The 18,403-nt window shown below is 46.7% G+C and overlaps 1 protein-coding gene across 1 annotated transcript in view; it reads left to right on the top strand.

Annotated features, from left to right (window-relative positions):
* DISP3 (dispatched RND transporter family member 3) overlaps positions 1-18,403 on the top strand; it is a 57,982-nt gene that overhangs the window by 21,589 nt on the left and 17,990 nt on the right. Inside the window, exons 3-11 of the mRNA XM_060622655.3 lie at positions 232-451; positions 10,059-10,195; positions 11,070-11,204; positions 11,509-11,669; positions 13,166-13,305; positions 14,258-14,406; positions 14,629-14,790; positions 15,831-15,992; positions 18,198-18,311. Of these exons, the coding sequence (XP_060478638.2) occupies positions 232-451; positions 10,059-10,195; positions 11,070-11,204; positions 11,509-11,669; positions 13,166-13,305; positions 14,258-14,406; positions 14,629-14,790; positions 15,831-15,992; positions 18,198-18,311 (1,380 nt within the window). The remainder of the gene's footprint in view (positions 1-231; positions 452-10,058; positions 10,196-11,069; positions 11,205-11,508; positions 11,670-13,165; positions 13,306-14,257; positions 14,407-14,628; positions 14,791-15,830; positions 15,993-18,197; positions 18,312-18,403) is intronic.

The following is an 18,403-nucleotide window of genomic DNA, read 5'->3' as shown; positions in this document are numbered from 1 at the left end:
AATGTGAATTTATTGGGGGCTGCCTGAGCAGGTCTGGGGGACTGCTGCTCTTGGGCAGTGAGTTCTTTAAACCGTTGCTCTGTTCCATTTGAGACAGCTGGAGGCAGCCTGAGGGGGAGTGCCACCTCCTTAGAAAGGAGTGAGATTAGCAAGAAGGACAGGATGATGTTGATGGAGAGCTGTGGGGAGCTGCCCTCTGAGCTCCTTGGGCCACCACCCCTGCCCCTGCAGGCTCCCTAGAGCTGGCCATGACTCACCCCGAGTTCTACTGGTATGTGGACGAGGGCCTCTCCGCAGAAAACCTCAAGAGCTCCCTACTGCGCAGCGAGATCCTCTTTGGAGCACCCCTGCCCAACTACTACTCAGTGGACGATCGCTGGGAGGAGCAGCGGGCCAAGTTTCAGAGCTTTGTGGTCACCTACGTGGCCATGCTGGCCAAGCAGTCTACTAGGTAGGAGGTCCAGCTGCATGCAGTGTCTGTTTGTCCTTGTGTATATCAGGAAAGGGCTGTGTTAGGGTAGGAAATTGTCTTTCGAGTGTTTCTTTCTCATAAACCCAGATCACCTCCCCTGAACCTTCTCCCTAGGAAGTCTTTCTTCCTGAATCAGGGGCAGAGCCAGATACATCCTCACTGTCACTCTGACAGCTCAAAAAGCCCCTTTTCTTGACCAGTGCTGATGGTTAGTGAACATGAAAGCTTTGGAGGAGGTAGGAAATCCCAGGGCTTTTGCCTAAGAAGTCTTGGATATTGATTTTTCTCCTGAGATGGTGCCTAGAGGGCTTTCTGGAAAGAGTACTGACCAGGGAGTATTGGCCTGTCTGCCTCCTCTACCCAGAGAGAGAGTTGGCAAATATGCCTCTACTTCTCTGGGCCTCAGTTTCCCTACTTGTAGAATGGGGATGATGAGTCCCGATACCTTCTGGAGGCATTAGGAGGAGGTGAGCCAAGAGATGTGAAGGTGCTCTCAGGTATTGGGTGCTTTGGTTGTCCTCCAAACCTTGGGCTATGTGTCTAAAAATACACGTAGGCCCTTCCTCACCCAGAAAGGGCATTAAATAGTTCATCTATCAGTCCTGATGGGCAATAACTGTGATGCCTCTCAGTCCCCTGCCCTGACAGGCCAGCTCCAGGCAAATGAATCATTCTGCCTGAAATACCCTTGTTCCTTCCATTACTCATTCGTTGCATTGAGCAACAACTATGATAATCAGAACCAACATTTATGTGGCACAGTGCTGGTATAAGCCCCTTATACACACCATCTCATTTAATTCTCAACACCGACCCAATGAGGCAGGTGCTATTATGATCATCTCCATCTTATGGTTGAGGAAATCGAGGCACAGCCCTATTAAGTGAGTTGTCCAAATTATAAAGCCCATAAGTCGTGGGATTGGCACTAAAAGCCAACCTGTCCAATCCAGAGCCCTTACCCCTTTTGTTTTTATGCCAGTCGCTGCACTAGGAACCTTCTTCTGACCCTGCTTCTTTGCTAAACAAACCCCTGCTCATCCACTAAGATCCAGCCTGGGCAGTTTTTCCCTGAAGCTGGATTGAAAGCCCACTCCACCCCCCTTCCACCATGCCCTTCCTTCTCACTAGAGGAGGAACGAAAGAGCATACATGAGCTTTGGAGTTAGATATGTCTAAGGTCACATACCAGTGACTTAGTCCACTTGGGAGTTTCCGTGAGCTCTTTCACCTCTCTGAGCTACAATTTCATCATGGCACTTGTCAGTCTGTATTTTAGCTGTTTAATTCCTTGTCACTCAAAGTGCATTCCTCAGATCAGCAGCATCTGTTTCACCTGGGGGGTTGTTATAAATGCAGAATCTCCAGGCCTTTCTTGGACCTACAGGATCCTAGATGACTTGTCTGCATGTTAAAGTTTGAGGAAGGTCTAGTTTCATTATGTTTCAAGAGAGTGTGAGTTTGTTGCGGGCTGGGATTGTTCCTGGCTTCTTTCTATAGGCCTGGTCCCTAGGACAGTGCCAGGAACCCCTTAGTAGGAATTTATCTTGGGCATGAATGAGTGGGTGGGTGGGGGTGGATGAACAAATAGAGGTGTTCCAGAGAAAGGTACTTGGCTAGGGTGGGAAACTGGGAGGGGCTGCCTGCAGGAGGATCTTTAGGGTTCAAATACCAAAAACTACCACTGCGTAATATGTTCAGCTGTTAAGACAAAACCTCTGCCTGGGTAAAAAAGCCTCTCTTCCCGTTCCCATCACTCTAGAGCTTCATAGGAGCAATGAAAAGCAGAGTCCCTATAGAGTTTAGTATCTTCTTTTGGAATAATTGGATCTTTTTACTACTTTATGACTGGTTACCCAAGAGATGGCAACATGCACCTTGACTTAACTACAGAATAATACAAATGATCACTTTCACTACATCTCTGATAATATTAGAATCTTAGAACATGTTCGCTGCTTTTATACCCTTTAGCCTGTTGCATTTTGTTGCATGCATTTTAATTCTAGATACATTGAAGCCCCGCATGATATCACATTATTATTTTACTAAGTCAGTACTCATTTATATTTACTCACATATTTACTTTTGCTGTTGCTCTTCATTACTTTCTACAATTTCATGTTTCCCCCTAGAATCATTTTCCTTGTATCTGTAGACCTCTTCTTAATAGTTTTTTAAGTGCATATTTGCTGAGGATAAATTCTGTGTTTTTGCCTAGAAAACATCTTTATTTTACTTTCATTTTTGAAGTATATTTCTGCTGGTATAGAATTGTAAGTTGGTAGTTATTTTCTTTTAGTACTTTAGAGCTGTCAATCCATTGTGTTCTGACTTCCATCATTCCTGTGGAAAAGTCAGCTGTAAATATTTTTGTTGTTCCTTGGAAAAATTGTCTTTTTTTTCTCTGGCTGCATTTAAGATTTTTCTCCTTGGCTTCACCAGTCTTACCATGAGTTATGTAGGTGTAGTTTTCCTTGAATTTGTTCTGCTTGGGGTGCACAGAACTTCTTGAATCTGTAGACTGATAACTTTCATCAGTTTGGGGAGTTTTCCTGGCTATCACTGCCTCAAATATTGCTTCTACCTCATTCTATGTTTCTTTTCCTTTTAAGATTCTGATTACACAAATGTTAGATTTTTTTTCACTGAGTCCCATGTGTTTTCAGGGATCTTGTCTAGGTTTTTTATTTTTCATTTCTATGTTTTGGTTTTTGTTACTTTCTGTGTTTCGTTTCTTTCTGTGTTTTAGATGTTCTAGTTCACTGATCCAGTCTTTTGTTATATTTAATCTGCCACTTAATGTCTGTTGACATTTTAATGGTATGTTTTTCTGTGGAGAATTTCCATTTGATTCTTTGTTATTTATCTAAATCCCTGGTGAAATTCATCATTTTATTTATTTTGTCCATAGTATCCTCTCTGTCCTTAAACATATTATTATTATTTTTTAAATTATCATTATTTTAAAGTCCTTATCAGCCGACTTTCAACATAGGGATAAGCTGTGGATTTGTTTCTGTAGTCTGTTCTTTCACTTGGTTTTTGGTCATGTGGTCATGCCTATGAGTATGCCTGGTAATTTTTATTGAGCGATAAACATTATGTATAAAAAAACAAACAGGTCCAGGTGATATTATTTCCTGCACAGAAAGTCTATCATTCCTTCCACTAGGCAGACAGAGTTGTGACTGATCACCTTAAGTAACCAACCATTTTGTTGAGTCAAGGCTGTTTTGCAGCCCTGGAAAGTCTCAGTCTGCCCCTTGTTTGCCCTTGGTTCTCTAGGACTTTCTACTGGGAGTCTGGTGTATTCTGCAGAACTCTTTCCCCTAACAAGTTCCAAACTCTAATCTTTGTTTCTCAAAACTACAAACACACACACACACACACACAAAAACCAACAGAAACTCCATGCCACGTTTTTAAAGAAGCTTTCTGCTTAGGTTTCTAGCCTAATGCTTCATGCAGCTCCAGTATGTAACCAAAGTGCTGAGGGGGAACTCTGCTAGTTCATCTGACTCCTAGCCTTGATTTTCACATCTTTCTGCCTGTGTTCAGAATCAGCAGATGCCTCCAGGGTGAAAATAGCTGTAGAAGAACAGCTTACCTTTCCTAGGTTCTTCCCTTTATGGAATCTTTCTGGAGTCCCTCTACTTCTCATTACTTCAGGAACCTTCTACTGTCATCAAACAGATGATTTCTGAATTTTATCTTTTTAGTAGTTCTTGGCAGGAATACTTGTCTTCCATGAACTATTCCTTTATACCTGAGAGTGAAAATTGGGGCCTGTGTCTTTTTATAGCCAGCAACTAAAATAGGACCTGGAACTTAGAAGGCACTCTATAAATGCTGTACGAATGAATGAGTAGAATGAATAACAATTTCTTGGGGCTCCTGAGTAGCTCAGTCGGTTAAGAGTCCAACTTGGAGTCAGGTCATGATCTCATGGTTCATGAGTTCAAGCCCTGCATCAGGCACTCTGCTGTCAGCACAGATCTGCTGCAGATCCTCTGTCTCCCTCTCTATCTGCCCCTCCTCCAGTTGTGCACTCTCACTCTCTCTCTCTCTCAAAAACAAACATTAAAAAAATTGTTTGAATTTTCAGTTGTCTACTCTAATGAAAGATCAATTGATCTATATAACTTAAAAAGTAGATAATTCAGAGATCTTTTCTATTTTACTTTTAAGTGTTCTGTTTTTAAAAACAGCTTTATTGAGATGTAATTGACATACAACCAACTGCACATACTTAAAGTTTACAGTTTGATTAGTTTTGACACATGTATATACCATGAAACCTTCACCATAATCAAGATAGTGAACATATCCATCACCCCCAAAAGTTTTCTCATGTCCCCTGGCTAATGAGTCCATCCTGCCTCTTCTTGCCTCTCCACCCCTACCCCAGGCACCACTTTCTGTTTTCTATTACTGCATACTGGTTTTCATTTTCTAGAATTTTATATCCATGGCATCATATAGTATACACTCTTTTGGTTGACCCCTTTCAGCCTAATTACTTTAAGTTCTATCCATGTTATTGCAGCCATTGATAGTTTATTATTTTTAGATGCTGAGCAGTAACCCAGTGTATGGAGATGCTACATTTTTTAAATTTTTTTAAACATTTATTTATTTTTGAGACAGAGTGAGAGACAGAGCACAAGAAAAGGAGGGGAAGACAGAGGGAGACACAGAATCTGAAGTGAGCTCCACGCTCTGAGCTGTCAGCACAGAGCCCAACACGGGGCTTGAACTCACAAACCGTGAAATCATGACCTGAGCTGAAGTCGGTTGCTTAACAAACTGAGCCACTCAGGCACCCCAAGATGCCACATATTTTTATACAGATATCCAATTGTTCAAACATCACCTGTCAACATGATTATTCCTTCAACAAAGATTGCCTTTGTACCTAGGACAAAAATCTATTGTTCATAGATATATAAGTTAATTTCTGGACTCTCTGTTCTGTTCCATCAATCTGTTTCTTTATTTGCACATGAGTACCACACTGCCTTAATTTTGGTAGCTTTATACCATATCTTGTCTTTATACCAAATCTGTTAAGCCTCCCAACTTTATTCTTTTTTACAATTATTTTAGTTATTTTAGGTCCTTTGAATTTCTATTTGAATTTTAGAATTCACTTGTCTGTTTCTCCAGGAAAAAAAATGTCTGCTGGGATCTTGATTATGGCTGTGCTGAATCCATAAATCAACTTGAGAACTGACATCGTAACAATATTGAGTCTTCTTACCCATGAATGTAGTATATACATCTTTTGTCAGATGTATCCCTATTTCATGTTTTTATGCTGTTGTAAATGGTATTATTTTCTTAATTTTAATTTTCAATTGTTCATACTAGTATATAGTAATATAATTGATTTTGTATCCTGTAACCTTGCTAATCTCCCTTAGTAGTTCTAGAAGTTTTTTGGTAAATTACATTAGATTTTTTACATAGTTAATTATATCTTATGCTAATAAAAACAGTTTTACTTCTTCCTTTCCAAGTTAGATGCCTTTTATTTTTCTTTCTTGGCTGATTGCACTAGCTAGAACCTCCAGCATAAGGTTGAATAAAAGTAATGAGAGAGGACATTCTTGTCTTATTCCTAATCAAAAGTACATAGGGTTTTTGTAGATGTCCTTAATCAGGTTAAAAAGGCTCCCTCTATCCCTAATTTGCTGGTAGCTTTTTTTTTTTTAATCAATAATGAATATTGAATTTTTTCAAATGTTTTTTCTGTGTCTAAAGAGAGATCATACAATTTTTCTTTTTTAGTTTAATGTAGTGAATAACATTGATTGAGTTTTTAATGTTAAGCCAAGCTTACATTCCTGGGGCAACCCAAGCCCCCCCAGCTCTTGGTCATGATATAGTTTCTTTTTTATATAGTGTTAGATTCTATTTTGTATTTTGTATTCTGTTTGTATTTTGTGTTCATGGGCACAATATGTTCAACATAGATATTGGGCTGTAGTTTCCTTGTAATGTATTTGTCCTATTTTGGTATCAGGGTAATTCTGCTATTATAGAATGAGTTGGAAAGTATTCTCTTCTCTTTAGTGTTCTGGAGAGTTTGCATAGAACTAGTATTCTTTCTTCCTTAAATATGTGATAGAATTCATCAATAAAACTGTCTGGGCCTGAAATTTTCTTTATGGGAAGAATTTTTTAATATACATAGATAGGGCTATTAAAGTTAGCTATTGCTTCCTGCATGAGCTTTGGTAGTTTTGAGTCTAACATTAAATCTGTCCATTTCATTTAAATTGTCAAATTTGTTGGTAGGAAGTGGTTCATAATATTCCTTTGCTATCTTTTAAATATCTGTAAAACTGTAGTGATGTCACATCTTTCTTGTGTATTTTCTCTTTTTTCATGATCATTCTGACTAGAGGTTTATCAAATTTTTTTTAACCTTCTCAAAGAACTAGCTTTAGATTTCTCTGATTTTTTTTTCTATTGGTTTTGTTTTGTATTTCATTAGCTTCTCTGATCTTTGTTATTTCCTTTTGTCTGCCTACTTTACATGTAATTTTTATCTTGTTCTACTTTTTTGAAGTAGAAGCTGAGGCCATTAACTTGAAATGTTTCTTCTTCTCCAATACAGACATTTATTGCTATAAATTCCCTTTTGGTACTGTTTTAGCATATCCCACAGATTTTCACATGTTGTGTTTTCATTTTCATTCAATTCAAAATACTTTCTATTTCCCCTTTGATCTCTTTTTTGACCTGTGTGTTATTTAAAAGTATGTTATTTAGTTTCCAAATATTTGGGAATTTTCCAGATATCATTTTGTGGCTGATTTTTAATTTAATTCATTTGTGGTCAGAGAACATACTTTGTATGACTTCAGTCCTTTTAAATTTAGTGAGTCTTGTTTTATGGTCCAGATTGTGGTCTGTCTTACTAAATGTTCCCTTGTGCACTTAAAAAGAATACATATTCTGCTGTTGATGAGTGGGGTGTTTAATAAATACCTGTCAGGTCAAGTTGGTTGATTGTGTTGTCTTGATGAATCAAACGCTTTATCATTTTGAAATTGTCTTCTTTATCCCTAGTAATATTCTTCGTTCTGAAATTTATTTCATTTGTTATTAATATAACCATTCCAGCTTCCTTTTGATTTGAGTTAGCATGTCATATATTTTTCTTTTTTAAATATTTTAACCTATTTGTTTCTATACTTAAAATGGGTTTCTTGTAAGCTTCTAGGTCTTGCTTTTTTTAAAATCTAGTCTGTCTCTGCCTTTTAATTGGGGTGTTTAGACCATTTATAGGTAATGCAGTTATTAATATGGCTAGACTTAAGTCTCTCTTTGTTCCCCTTTTCTTTTCTTTTGCCTTCTTCTGGACTGATTCCGTGTTTTTTTATTATTATGTTTTATTTCCTTTGTTAGTCTTTTTTTTAAGTTTTTTTAACATTTAATTATTTTTGAGAGACAGAGAGCAAGCAGAGGAAGGGCAAAGAGGTAGGAAGACACAGAATCTGAAGCAGGCTCAAGGCTCTGAGCTGTCAGCACAGAGCCCAATGCAGAGCTCAAACTCATGAACCACGAGATCATGACCTGAGTCGAAGTAGGACACTTAACTGACTGAGCCACCCAGGTGCCCCTCATTTGTTAGTCTTTTAGCTATAACTTTTTATTTTAATGGTTGCTTAGGGTTTATAGTATATAATCTTAGATTATCACAGGCTACCTTCAGATGACATTTTACCACTTTGTGTATAGTGTAAGACACTTCCAGTAGTATGCTACCATTTCTTTCCTCCCAGCCTCTATGTATTGTTCTCATGTATTTTATTTTCATGTGTGTTATCAACACCACACTACATTATTATTTTTGCTGAAGTGGTCAATTATCTTATAAAGAAACTTAAATAAGCAATAAGAAAATATTTTATATTTGTTCATGTCATTACCATTTTTAATCCATTTTATTCCTTTGTATAGATCCATATTTCCTTCTGTTATTCTCTTTGTACCTGAAGGATTTACTTTAACATCTCTTATAGTGCAGGGATCCTGGAGATTAATTCCTTCTGCTTTCATGTATTACTGGGGCGCCTGGGTGGCTCAGTTGGTTAAGTGGCCAACTCTTGGTTTCAGCTTAGGTCATGGTCTCATGGTTTCATGAGTTCAAGCCCCACATCAGGCTTGGGATTCTCCCTCTCTCTCTCTCTCTCTCTCTCTGCCCCTCTTCTGCTCATGCTGTCTCTGTCTCTCTCAAGATAAATAAACTTTAAAATTAAAATAAAATAAAAAATGAAAAAGTCTTTATTTTCCCTTTGCTTTTGAAGTATATTTTTGCTGGGTATAGAATTCTGGGTCGATGTTTTTCCCAATAGGTAAAAGATGCTGCTCCATTATTGTCTCACTAGCACTTGTTTCTGATGAGAAGTCTCTCTTATCTTTGTCCTTCTGTATGTGATGCACCTTTTTCCTCAGGCTGCTTTTAAGACTTTCTTTTGGTCACTGGTTTTGAAAAAATTTGGTTATGATGTGCATTGTTGTCATTTCATTTCATTTTTTTTTTTTTTGTACTTGGAGTTTGTTGCTCAAGCTTCTTAAATCAGTGGGTTTATAGTTTTCCATCAAGTTTGGAAAAATTTCAGCCTCCTTTGGGGAGCCCCATAACCCATGTATAAGGTTACACTGAGACCCAGCAACTCTCAAGGCCGTTAGTCAGGATAACCATAGGGCCCATTTTGCTTCTCATCTCTCAAGAATCATCATCCTGTGTTGTCTCATGTCCCGATTCTTGTTTTATATAGTTTCTCTTATTTTTTTGTTAGTTTTATGGAGAGGGTAAATCTAGATTTCATCTTATCACTGCATCGTGTCCAGAAGCAGATATCACTCTAAAACTCTACTTGACCAGCCCGGTTAACATTTTTGTTATTTTGAAGAATAGCTTGTGTTAAGTGCACACTGAATAGCAGTGTAAAACTGCATAAGTGGAAGCTGGTTTGAATTTAGAATTTTGCAGTGAATAATTGAGTATTGGGAGATGATGTAGTATTTGATTATAATTGATTATTATCTGTGTTGAGCAGGGTCTCAACCTTGACTGTATGTTTGAATCACCTGGGAGATTTTTAAATACTGATGACTCAGCCCCACCCCAGAAATTCTGGTTTAATTTGTCTAGAATACGGCCTGGGCATCAGGAGTTTTGGAAGCCCCCAGGTGATTTAACATGGAGCCAAGGTAAAGAGCCCTGTGGAGGTGGGTAGCTCCTGCTCCTCTTCCAAGTATCAACAGTACAACCCACTTCTTTTTTTTTTTTTTTTTTTTTTTTTTTTTTTTTTAATTTTTTTTTCAACGTTTTTTATTTATTTTTGGGACAGAGAGAGACAGAGCATGAACGGGGGAGGGGCAGAGAGAGAGGGAGACACAGAATCGGAAACAGGCTCCAGGCTCTGAGCCATCAGCCCAGAGCCTGACGCGGGGCTCGAACTCACAGACGGCGAGATCGTGACCTGGCTGAAGTCGGACGCTTAACCGACTGCGCCACCCAGGCGCCCCAGTACAACCCACTTCTGTCTTTCCTCTCCCCTTCCAGCAAAGTCCAGGTTCTGTATGGGGGGACAGACCTCTTTGATTACGAGGTGCGCAGAACCTTCAACAATGACATGCTCCTGGCCTTCATCAGCAGCAGTTGTATTGCTGCCCTCGTCTACATTCTCACCTCCTGCTCAGGTAGGCCTCCTTGGAAGGCCCAGCAGGAGCCAGCCCCTTTCTCTCCTTCCTGTGTGCTCCTGTCCGGCCAAAGCCTGCCTTCTCCAGAATGCCAGAAATCATCTCAAATCCATTGTGTCAAAGGATTCTGGGGAAGGGTGCTCAGAAATCACCTTCCAACCCCAGGCTGGTGGACTGAGGTCCAGAGGCAGTTTGGGCCATACCTGAGGGCCCCTGCTCCTGGGACCTCACGTGGTTAACCTTTTGCCCTTTGACCATCGTTTTCTTGCTAAAAATTTGGTTTTGGGGAGTCTGGAGTACTGGACCCTTCTTTATGGATTATTCTGTAGCCTGTTTTACAGTCCCAGTGCAGCTGCCCTTCTGTCCCCAAGGTCACTTTAACAGCATCATCTTTCCATGTACCCTGGCTGCTTCTCACTGCATATACAGTGGGTACTCTCTATTGCCCAGGTGAACAACAGATTAGTAATACCTTCACAAATGGAAAAGACACTCATTCGTCCATGTAACAAATATTAATTGGGCACCAACTATGTGTCAGATGCTCTGAGATGCCAGGGATACAGTGGTGAATATCACCAACACATTTCCTACCCCCACGGAACCTCTAGTCTACTGGGGTGACAGATGTTAAACATATAATAATTCCCTACTAGCGATTGAGGTAGGTTCTGCAAAGATGAGGGCCTATGAACCACCTACTCAGGTGGCTTCCTCTGCCACTCGGGCTCCTGCCTGGCCCCTTCTTTCTGGGCGTGAGAACTGTGCAGGGCACACCCAGGGTAGTGCAGGGCTGCCACAGGACCCAGCTGTGTCCCTGAAGGGTGTGTGTTCTGCTGGATCCTCCCACTGTATCCCCTCTTGCCCTGCCCAGTGTTCCTGTCCTTTTTCGGGATTGCCAGCATCGGCCTCAGCTGCTTGGTGGCTCTCTTCCTGTACCATGTGGTCTTTGGAATCCAGTACCTGGGCATCCTCAACGGGGTGGCTGCTTTTGTGATAGTGGGCATTGGTGAGTTGTTTCTGTGGCATGGTGGGAAAGGTGGAAAGGAGGCCAAGATCTGGAAACAGGGGCCTCGTTCTGGAGACGGGGGCTGGGGAGGGCAGGGAGAATGAAGGGCAGGGCTTGGATTTCGAGTGGGTAGAGCCAAAGTTGGATGGGTCTTTCCAAACTCCAGACTGAGAAGGAGGACTCCCCTGAAGCCTGACCTCTTGGGGCAGACTCAGGATTGGGCTAGGCCCAGCTTGGGCCTGATTCAGGATATAGCAAAATGATCCTGAGCCTGCCCCTGCTGGCCTGGGACTCCCTCCCATAGGTGTGGACGATGTCTTTGTATTCATCAACACCTACCGCCAGGCCACCCACCTGGAAGACCCACAGCTGCGGATGATCCACACCATCCAGACGGCAGGCAAGGCTACCTTCTTCACCTCCCTGACCACGGCCGCTGCCTATGCAGCTAATGTCTTCTCCCAGGTGCGAGACTGCCTTTGTCCCTAGCCCCGCCTCCTTCTTCCCCCCCACCACGAGCCCTGGACTCTGCTCCTCCCACATGCCCCACATAGCTTTTGCCTCAAGGCACTTGCCATGTCCCTAGACACCATTCTGGCTACTAGTCACCATTACCAGAACTTAACAAATGGTAGTCATCCAACTTCTGCCCTGAAGGGTATGTGGCAATTTCCAAAGCTCTTCCACATTTAGTTTTCAAGACATAGGACGAAGGTACAATTACATCCTTATTTTCCAAATACAGAAACTGAGGCCCAGAGAGGTAGAGCAACTTCCCCAAGGTCACACAACTGGTAAATGGTGGCCTATCAAGTCCCCTGACCCTCCGTCTAGAGCTTTTTCCAACCACCGGCTTCACACTGTGTTGTCACCCCTCTCGCTGACGTCCCTCTCCCCTGGCCCCATGCTCCTTCAGGCCTCTGAGTTGGGCTCAGGAGAAGGGTCTGTGTTGGGGCCAGGGCCTTGGTGCTGACAGAACCTGAAAGGCAGTGAGCCCACCTGAGCCTTCAAAACATTTAATGAGGGGCGCCTGAGTGGCTCAGTTGGTTGAGCGTCTGACTTCAGCTCAGGTCATGATCTCACGGTTTGTGGGTTCGAGCCCCACATCAGGCTCTGTGCTGACAGCTCAGAGCCTGGAGTCTGCTTTGGATTCTGTGTCTCCCTCTCTCTATGCCCCTTCCCACTTGCGCTCTGTCTGTGTCTCTCTCTCTCTCAAAAATAAACATTAAAAAAAAATTAAAAAAAAAAAAAAAAAAACATTTAATGACCTGGGCCGCGTGTCCCATCGAGAAACCACTAGATGCTTTGGGATTATCCAGGCCGTGCTAGAGAACTGCATCCAGAACACAGGCAGAGCTGGGCTCTAGTTCCACCTTTGTGATGGGCCACGTGACCTCCAGACCTCTCTGAGCCTCACTTCCCCCCTGTGTAGCTTATTCAGAGACTAAAAGGAGATGATTGTCCCAAGTTTTTCACAAACAGTGAAGGCTTGTCTGCTGTTGGTTACAGTTTCCTTCTGAGCGCCACATCCCTGTGAGGGTCCCTGGACACCCTGGAGCACACCCGTTGTTCCTCGGCCCCAGGAGCATATGTGAACATTCTCTTCCTTACCCTCATTAACACACGGCCTGGTGTCTAACGTGCTGTCTTCCTCTGATCGTCAGTCGCTCCTGGAATGACTGCTATCGAGCACCTGCTCCGAGTCAGGCACCGCTGTGGCCAGTGGGCTGCAGCATGGACACCAGCCTCCGACCCAGAGCTAGGAGTGTCCCTCCCCTGCTGGGTCCCCTGACACCAGCCCTTGCCTTTTGACGTCCTCCTAGTTCCCGTGGCTGGCAGCCTGGCAGCCTGAGCCTCCTCATCCCATCTCGTTCTGGAGGTGGTCCGGCTGCAGGGTCTCAGACTCCCTGGGCTCCAGGCCTGACCAGCCTCACATCCCACCCTTGCCTCTCCATTGCCAGATCCCGGCCGTCCATGACTTTGGCCTGTTCATGTCTCTCATCGTGTCCTGCTGCTGGCTGGCTGTGCTGTTCACCATGCCTGCTGCCCTGGGCATCTGGAGCCTTTACATGGCACCGCTGGAGAGTGCCTGCCAGACCAGGTGAGCAGGTGGGCAGAGGCGCGGTGGGGAGGGGGGCGAGGGGGAGGAGGCGTGTCCTCTGGGGCCACTCAGCATACCACCTTCTCTTCTACAAGCTCTGTGATCCTTTATTGAGCACCTTCTGTATGCCCAGTTCTATGCTGGGTGCTACTGGGGGACCAAGGAAGGAGAAGAGAACCCTCCCTGATAGTCGCCATTTGTGATTACCTGCTCCGTGCCAGGAAGTGGGCAGAGCACTTTTGCACAAGACCTTATTCCCACCGCCTCCCCGTCCCCGGGACCCTCGGAGCTGGGTTCCCTTGTTTTGCTGGTCTTACCCACAAGGAAACAAGGGCTGAGAGAGGGTGGGTGGCATTCTCAAGCTCACCCATTCAGTAGGCAGCAGAGCTGAGATTAAAACCTCGTAATCTGACCAGACCCCATGCCCAGGTGCCATACTAAATGTCCCCAGGCTTCTCCTCTCGGTGGAGAAACATATTTAGACACAGTGAGCTGTGTGCAGACGTGAACGGGTCAGGGCCACGGTTGCTGCCAGAGGTCGGGGGGTTGGGGTCTCACGGCCCGAGTGGTGGGGCAAGGAGGGAGAGCGGGGGAGGCCACATGGGGTCTGGCCTGGGTGGCTGGCTGGGCTTGGGTGCTGGGAATGACAGGGGCTCTGGGCTTGGGGCAGGGCACACCAGGGCGGGGGTCCCTCTCCCTGGGTCATGGCTGCTGTCACCCTTTGTCCAGAGGAAGGGGGGCACCGAGGGTCTGGGGGGCAGATGGCACCAGGAAGGAACCAGGCAACAGGCTCCTGGGAGTCTGTGACGCGTGTCCTCGGGAGATGTCCGCAGCAGTCTGAGGCCCGGGCTCATGTGGTGGGCGGAGGCTGGAGGTGAGGGGGGGCTTGCCCCACCCTCCTGGCACACCCGGGGCCCTTGGGGCTCACCCCTCTCCCCGACTCTGTCCGTAGCTGCCACCAGAAATGTGGCCGCAAGAGCTCCCTGCACCTCCCCGGGGACGTGTTTGCCGCCCCCGAGCGGGCTGGGGGCAGCCCCACCCAGGGCCCCATGCCCTACCTCGATGATGACATCCCCTTGCTGAATGTGGAGGAGGAGCCAGGTGAGTTCCGGCACAGGCCTGCCCTGCTGACCCTGGCGGGACCCGGGGCTGTATCTGCCAGGAAGGTCACTTTCGACGAAGTGATTTGAGGACAGGCGGATCCTGATGGCCCTTGGGGATCCCCCTCGAGCATTTGGGCTTCCCTAGGGAGGGCGGGGACGTGGGTGGGCTTTGATGGGTGTTTGGGCCAGGCCTCTGATGGGCCGCTGTTCTGCCTGGCAGTGTCGCTGGAGCTGGGAGACGTGTCCCTGGTGTCTGTGCCCTCGGAGAGCCTACAGCCAGCACCCGACAGGGGCAGCCGGGGCCAGCTCATTGCCCAGCTGCAGGAGTTGCTGTACCACTGGGCTCTGTGGTCAGCCGTCAAGAGCCGCTGGGTGATCGTGGGTAAGTGGCTCTCCACCCTCCTTCCCCTGTGTCTTGCGGTGGGATCCCAGCCCCCTCCTGCAAACGAACCTGGGTTAGTGTCTCACTCTCTGGGCCTCCCCACTTCCTGTGTAGAATGGAGCCGGTCCCACAACAGCTGTTGTTTATTAAGCATCTACTATGCGCCAGTCATCATGCTGGGTGGGAGAGCAGAGCCCCCAATGCTTGGGCTCCAGAGTCAGACCACCCAGTCAGACCAGTCAGCCACCAACTGGGTGACCAGCCAGTAAGGCTGAGCTGTGAGTCAGTCTGAGCCTCACTTTCCTATCCTGTTTCTGAGGAGGAGAATAGCATCTATCTAGGGGCGCCTGGGTGGCCCAATTGGTTAAGCATCTGACTCTTGATCTCAGCTCAGGTCATGATCTCACGGTTCCTGGGTTGGATGGAGCAGCACGTCCGGCTCTGCACTCACAGCGTGGAGACTGCTTGGGATTCTCTCTCTCTCTCTGTCTCTTTCTCTCTCTGTCTCTCTCTCTCTCTGTCTCTCTCTCTCTGTCTCTCTCTCTCTCTGTCTCAAAAATAAATAAATAAACTTAAAAAAAAAAGAACAGTATGTATCTAATAAGGCAGTCGTGGGGCAAGTAGAGAACTCAGCCGGGTGTGTGGGGTGCAGTAAGTGCTCAAGAAACATTCAGTGCTGCCGTTATGATAATGATTGAGAGTATTTAAGGTTGTATATAACCAAGTGCATGTGCCAGCTCTTTACCAACTGTTAAGTGCCCTAAGGTAGTGGCCAATTCTTATCCAGGAGTCTGAGATTGCAGCTTATAGCCTGATCTCCAAATGACACAAATAACATCCACCCCCCCGACCCCCCGCCACCCCGCACCAAGGACCAGTCCCTGACAAGGCTTCACCCCCAGGCCGGCTCACCATACCTCTGCCAGCTCCCTTGGGCCCCCGCCCCACCCTGCCACCCCACAAAGGGAACAGCTCTCACCTGGGGCTGTGGGTGCCTCCTGCGCCCTGGCCCCACCTAGCGCGGCGTCCTCTCCTGGCAGGGCTCTTTGTCTCAGTCCTCATCCTGTCCCTGGTGTTTGCCAGCCGGCTCCGCCCCGCCAGCCGGGCCCCCCTGCTCTTCCGGCCCGATACCAACATCCAGGTGCTGCTGGATCTCAAGTACAACCTGAGCGCTGAGGGCATATCGTGCATCACCTGTTCAGGTGAGAGTTCCGTCGGGGTGTCCCCTGTGGCTCCCTGCTCTCTTTGGAGTTTCGGGTCTCCAAGACTGTCAGCCTGAGAGATGTGACGTGTCCAGGCTGTCCGTCACCGTGCAACCTCAGCAAACCGCTGAGCCTGAGTGTTTCCGCGTTTCCTGAAACAGGTATTTACTGGGTGCTGGGGAGACCTCAGTGGGCAGGACAGGCTTCCTGAACTCAGGGAGTTCATTCGCCTGCCAGGGGCTAGCGTTGTAATAGTGGATCTGAGCTGTGATGGAGGAAGAACAGGGCACCTGGGGAGCTCGAGAGAGAAGAGAAGAGAGGTGGGCAAGACCAGGGCCAAGTCTGAGAGAGGCAGCCGCGGGAGCTAAGGCCAGCCAGGTAGGTGGGGCCACGGTCTGGAGGGCTAGAGCGAGGAGTCTGCATTTTATTCTAATTGGCAGGGGGAGCTAGTGGAGGGTTTTGAGCAGAGTAGGGCTGTGATGGAGGGCGCTGTGTGGAGGTGAACGGTAGGGCCAGGGTGCAAGCTGGCTGGGAGACCAGGTAGGAGGCCGGTGCCCTCATCTGAACTTGAGATGGTGGGCCTGAGGCCAGCGTGCTTATGGGGGCAGCAGAGCCACGAGGTTTTTAGGAGGTGAAAGCCATAGGATTTGGGGATGGAGTTGGTGTCAGGGATGAGCAAAGAGGTGAGTTAAAGATGTCTCCTCGCCTTAGAGGTAGTCTGGTCCAGAGGAGAGCCTGAGGTCAGGGTTGGGGGCAGGGGAAGTTGGCCAGTCGGTTAGAACCAAAGGAGAAGATGCTTGGGCAAGTGCTTCCTGTTCCTAGGAGAGGATCTGCTGACTGCTCTAATTGCCTTCGTTTAGTTAGGGCGGTGTCCGTATTAACCTGGCCTTCCCCTTGGTATTGGCATTAGCCAAATGCATGATAATCGAGTGTGGCTCAGGGAGGTGCCTGAAGAGCCCCTCCTAAATTGGAGCCAACCCCCTCCCCCCCACTCCCGCCACATCCCCGGCTCCTCTCCTGCCCGCCCGGGCACATGCATCAAACTCCATTACTACTGCCGCTATGAGGCCACCTGCCGTCCCTCAGGGCCCGGAGTCAAAAAGCCACATCCACTACCATTTCACAGATGGACAAAACCCAGGATAGTGCCAAAACTCCTGGAATCATCTGGAGAACGGCCAGGATGCCGGCCCAAGTCCAGCCCCCAGCCCCTTGTAGCTCTCAGCATTCTGAACTGCCTCTCAGAGGGACCTGTTCATGTTGTCCCAAAAAGGGCTTGCAGGGCCAACAAGACTGGATCTGAATGAGGCTCTGCCTCTCACTTCCTTTGCGGGTCACGGCACCTCCCTGAACCTCTGCTTTCTCCTTTGTCAAGCGGGGTTAATGATAGCGACCTTCTAGAATTATTGTGAAGATTGCATCTTTGAAGGTGTCAAATTTCTCTCATTAGAAAACAACGAAGAAAACAGAAAATTCATCCGCAGTGGTTGAGGCAAAACAAGACAGTCCCCTGTCATCTGTGCTAGTTGATGACGTTCCTTTTCTAATTGTTCCCACTAATTGAGCATTTATCACGAACCAGACATGTAGCCAAGTGCACGAGATGCAGCACCCCGTCTGGTCCTTCCACCACCCTCTGGAGATTCAGGGTCACCCCGTTTGCCAGAGCAGGGACGTGAGGCGTGGCGAGGAGGACGAGGGAATGCGTCCGCATGTCTTTCTCTGGGTGGAGCTGACAGGTGCCTTTCTTTCGCCTTAAGATTCCTGCGAAATCAGGGGCGTCTGAGTGGCTGAGTCGGTTAAGCATCCGACTTTGGCTCAGGTCACGATCTCGCAGTTCAGGAGCCCGAGCCCCCACGTCGGGCTCTGCGCTGACAGCTCGGAGCCTGGAGCCTGCTTCACATTCTGTGTCTCTCTTTCTCTCTCTGCCCCTCCCCTGCTAGAACTCTGTGTCTCTGTCTTTCTCTCTCAAAAAAAATAAACAAAAAAAAAAATTTAAATAAAGATTCCTGCAAATTCGATATTTGGCACTTTTTCAGTTCCATCCTGTTTCTTTCAGACCCCTGACACCCCTCCCCCTAAGCTGAGAGCCCTGAGGCCCACGTCCCTGGGGCTGTTATCCGTCCCAGTCTCTGCCCTCCCCTGCCAGGCTCAGCCAGGGAGGCCCTGTGTCCCTAATGACATGTGGGGGTGGGGGGGGGCCAGGTCTGTTCCAGGAGAAGCCCCACAGCCTGCAGAACAACATCCGGACGTCCCTGGAGAAGAAGAAGCGGGGCTCAGGGGTCTCCTGGGCCAGCCGGCCTGAGGCCACCCCACAGGGTAAGTGGGGCATGTGTTCTGGCTGGGGTGGGGGCTCTGGGGGATCCTGCCTGGTACTGGGGTGTGGAGGTCCTGTGGAGATAGATGACATT

This window comes from Panthera onca, chromosome C1, assembly GCF_046562875.1.
Source record: "Panthera onca isolate mPanOnc1 chromosome C1, mPanOnc1 haplotype 2, whole genome shotgun sequence".
Lineage (NCBI taxonomy): Eukaryota > Metazoa > Chordata > Mammalia > Carnivora > Felidae > Panthera > Panthera onca.
The sequence above is the reverse complement of the archived record's forward strand: the minus strand, read 5'-3'. Positions and strand labels throughout refer to the sequence as shown.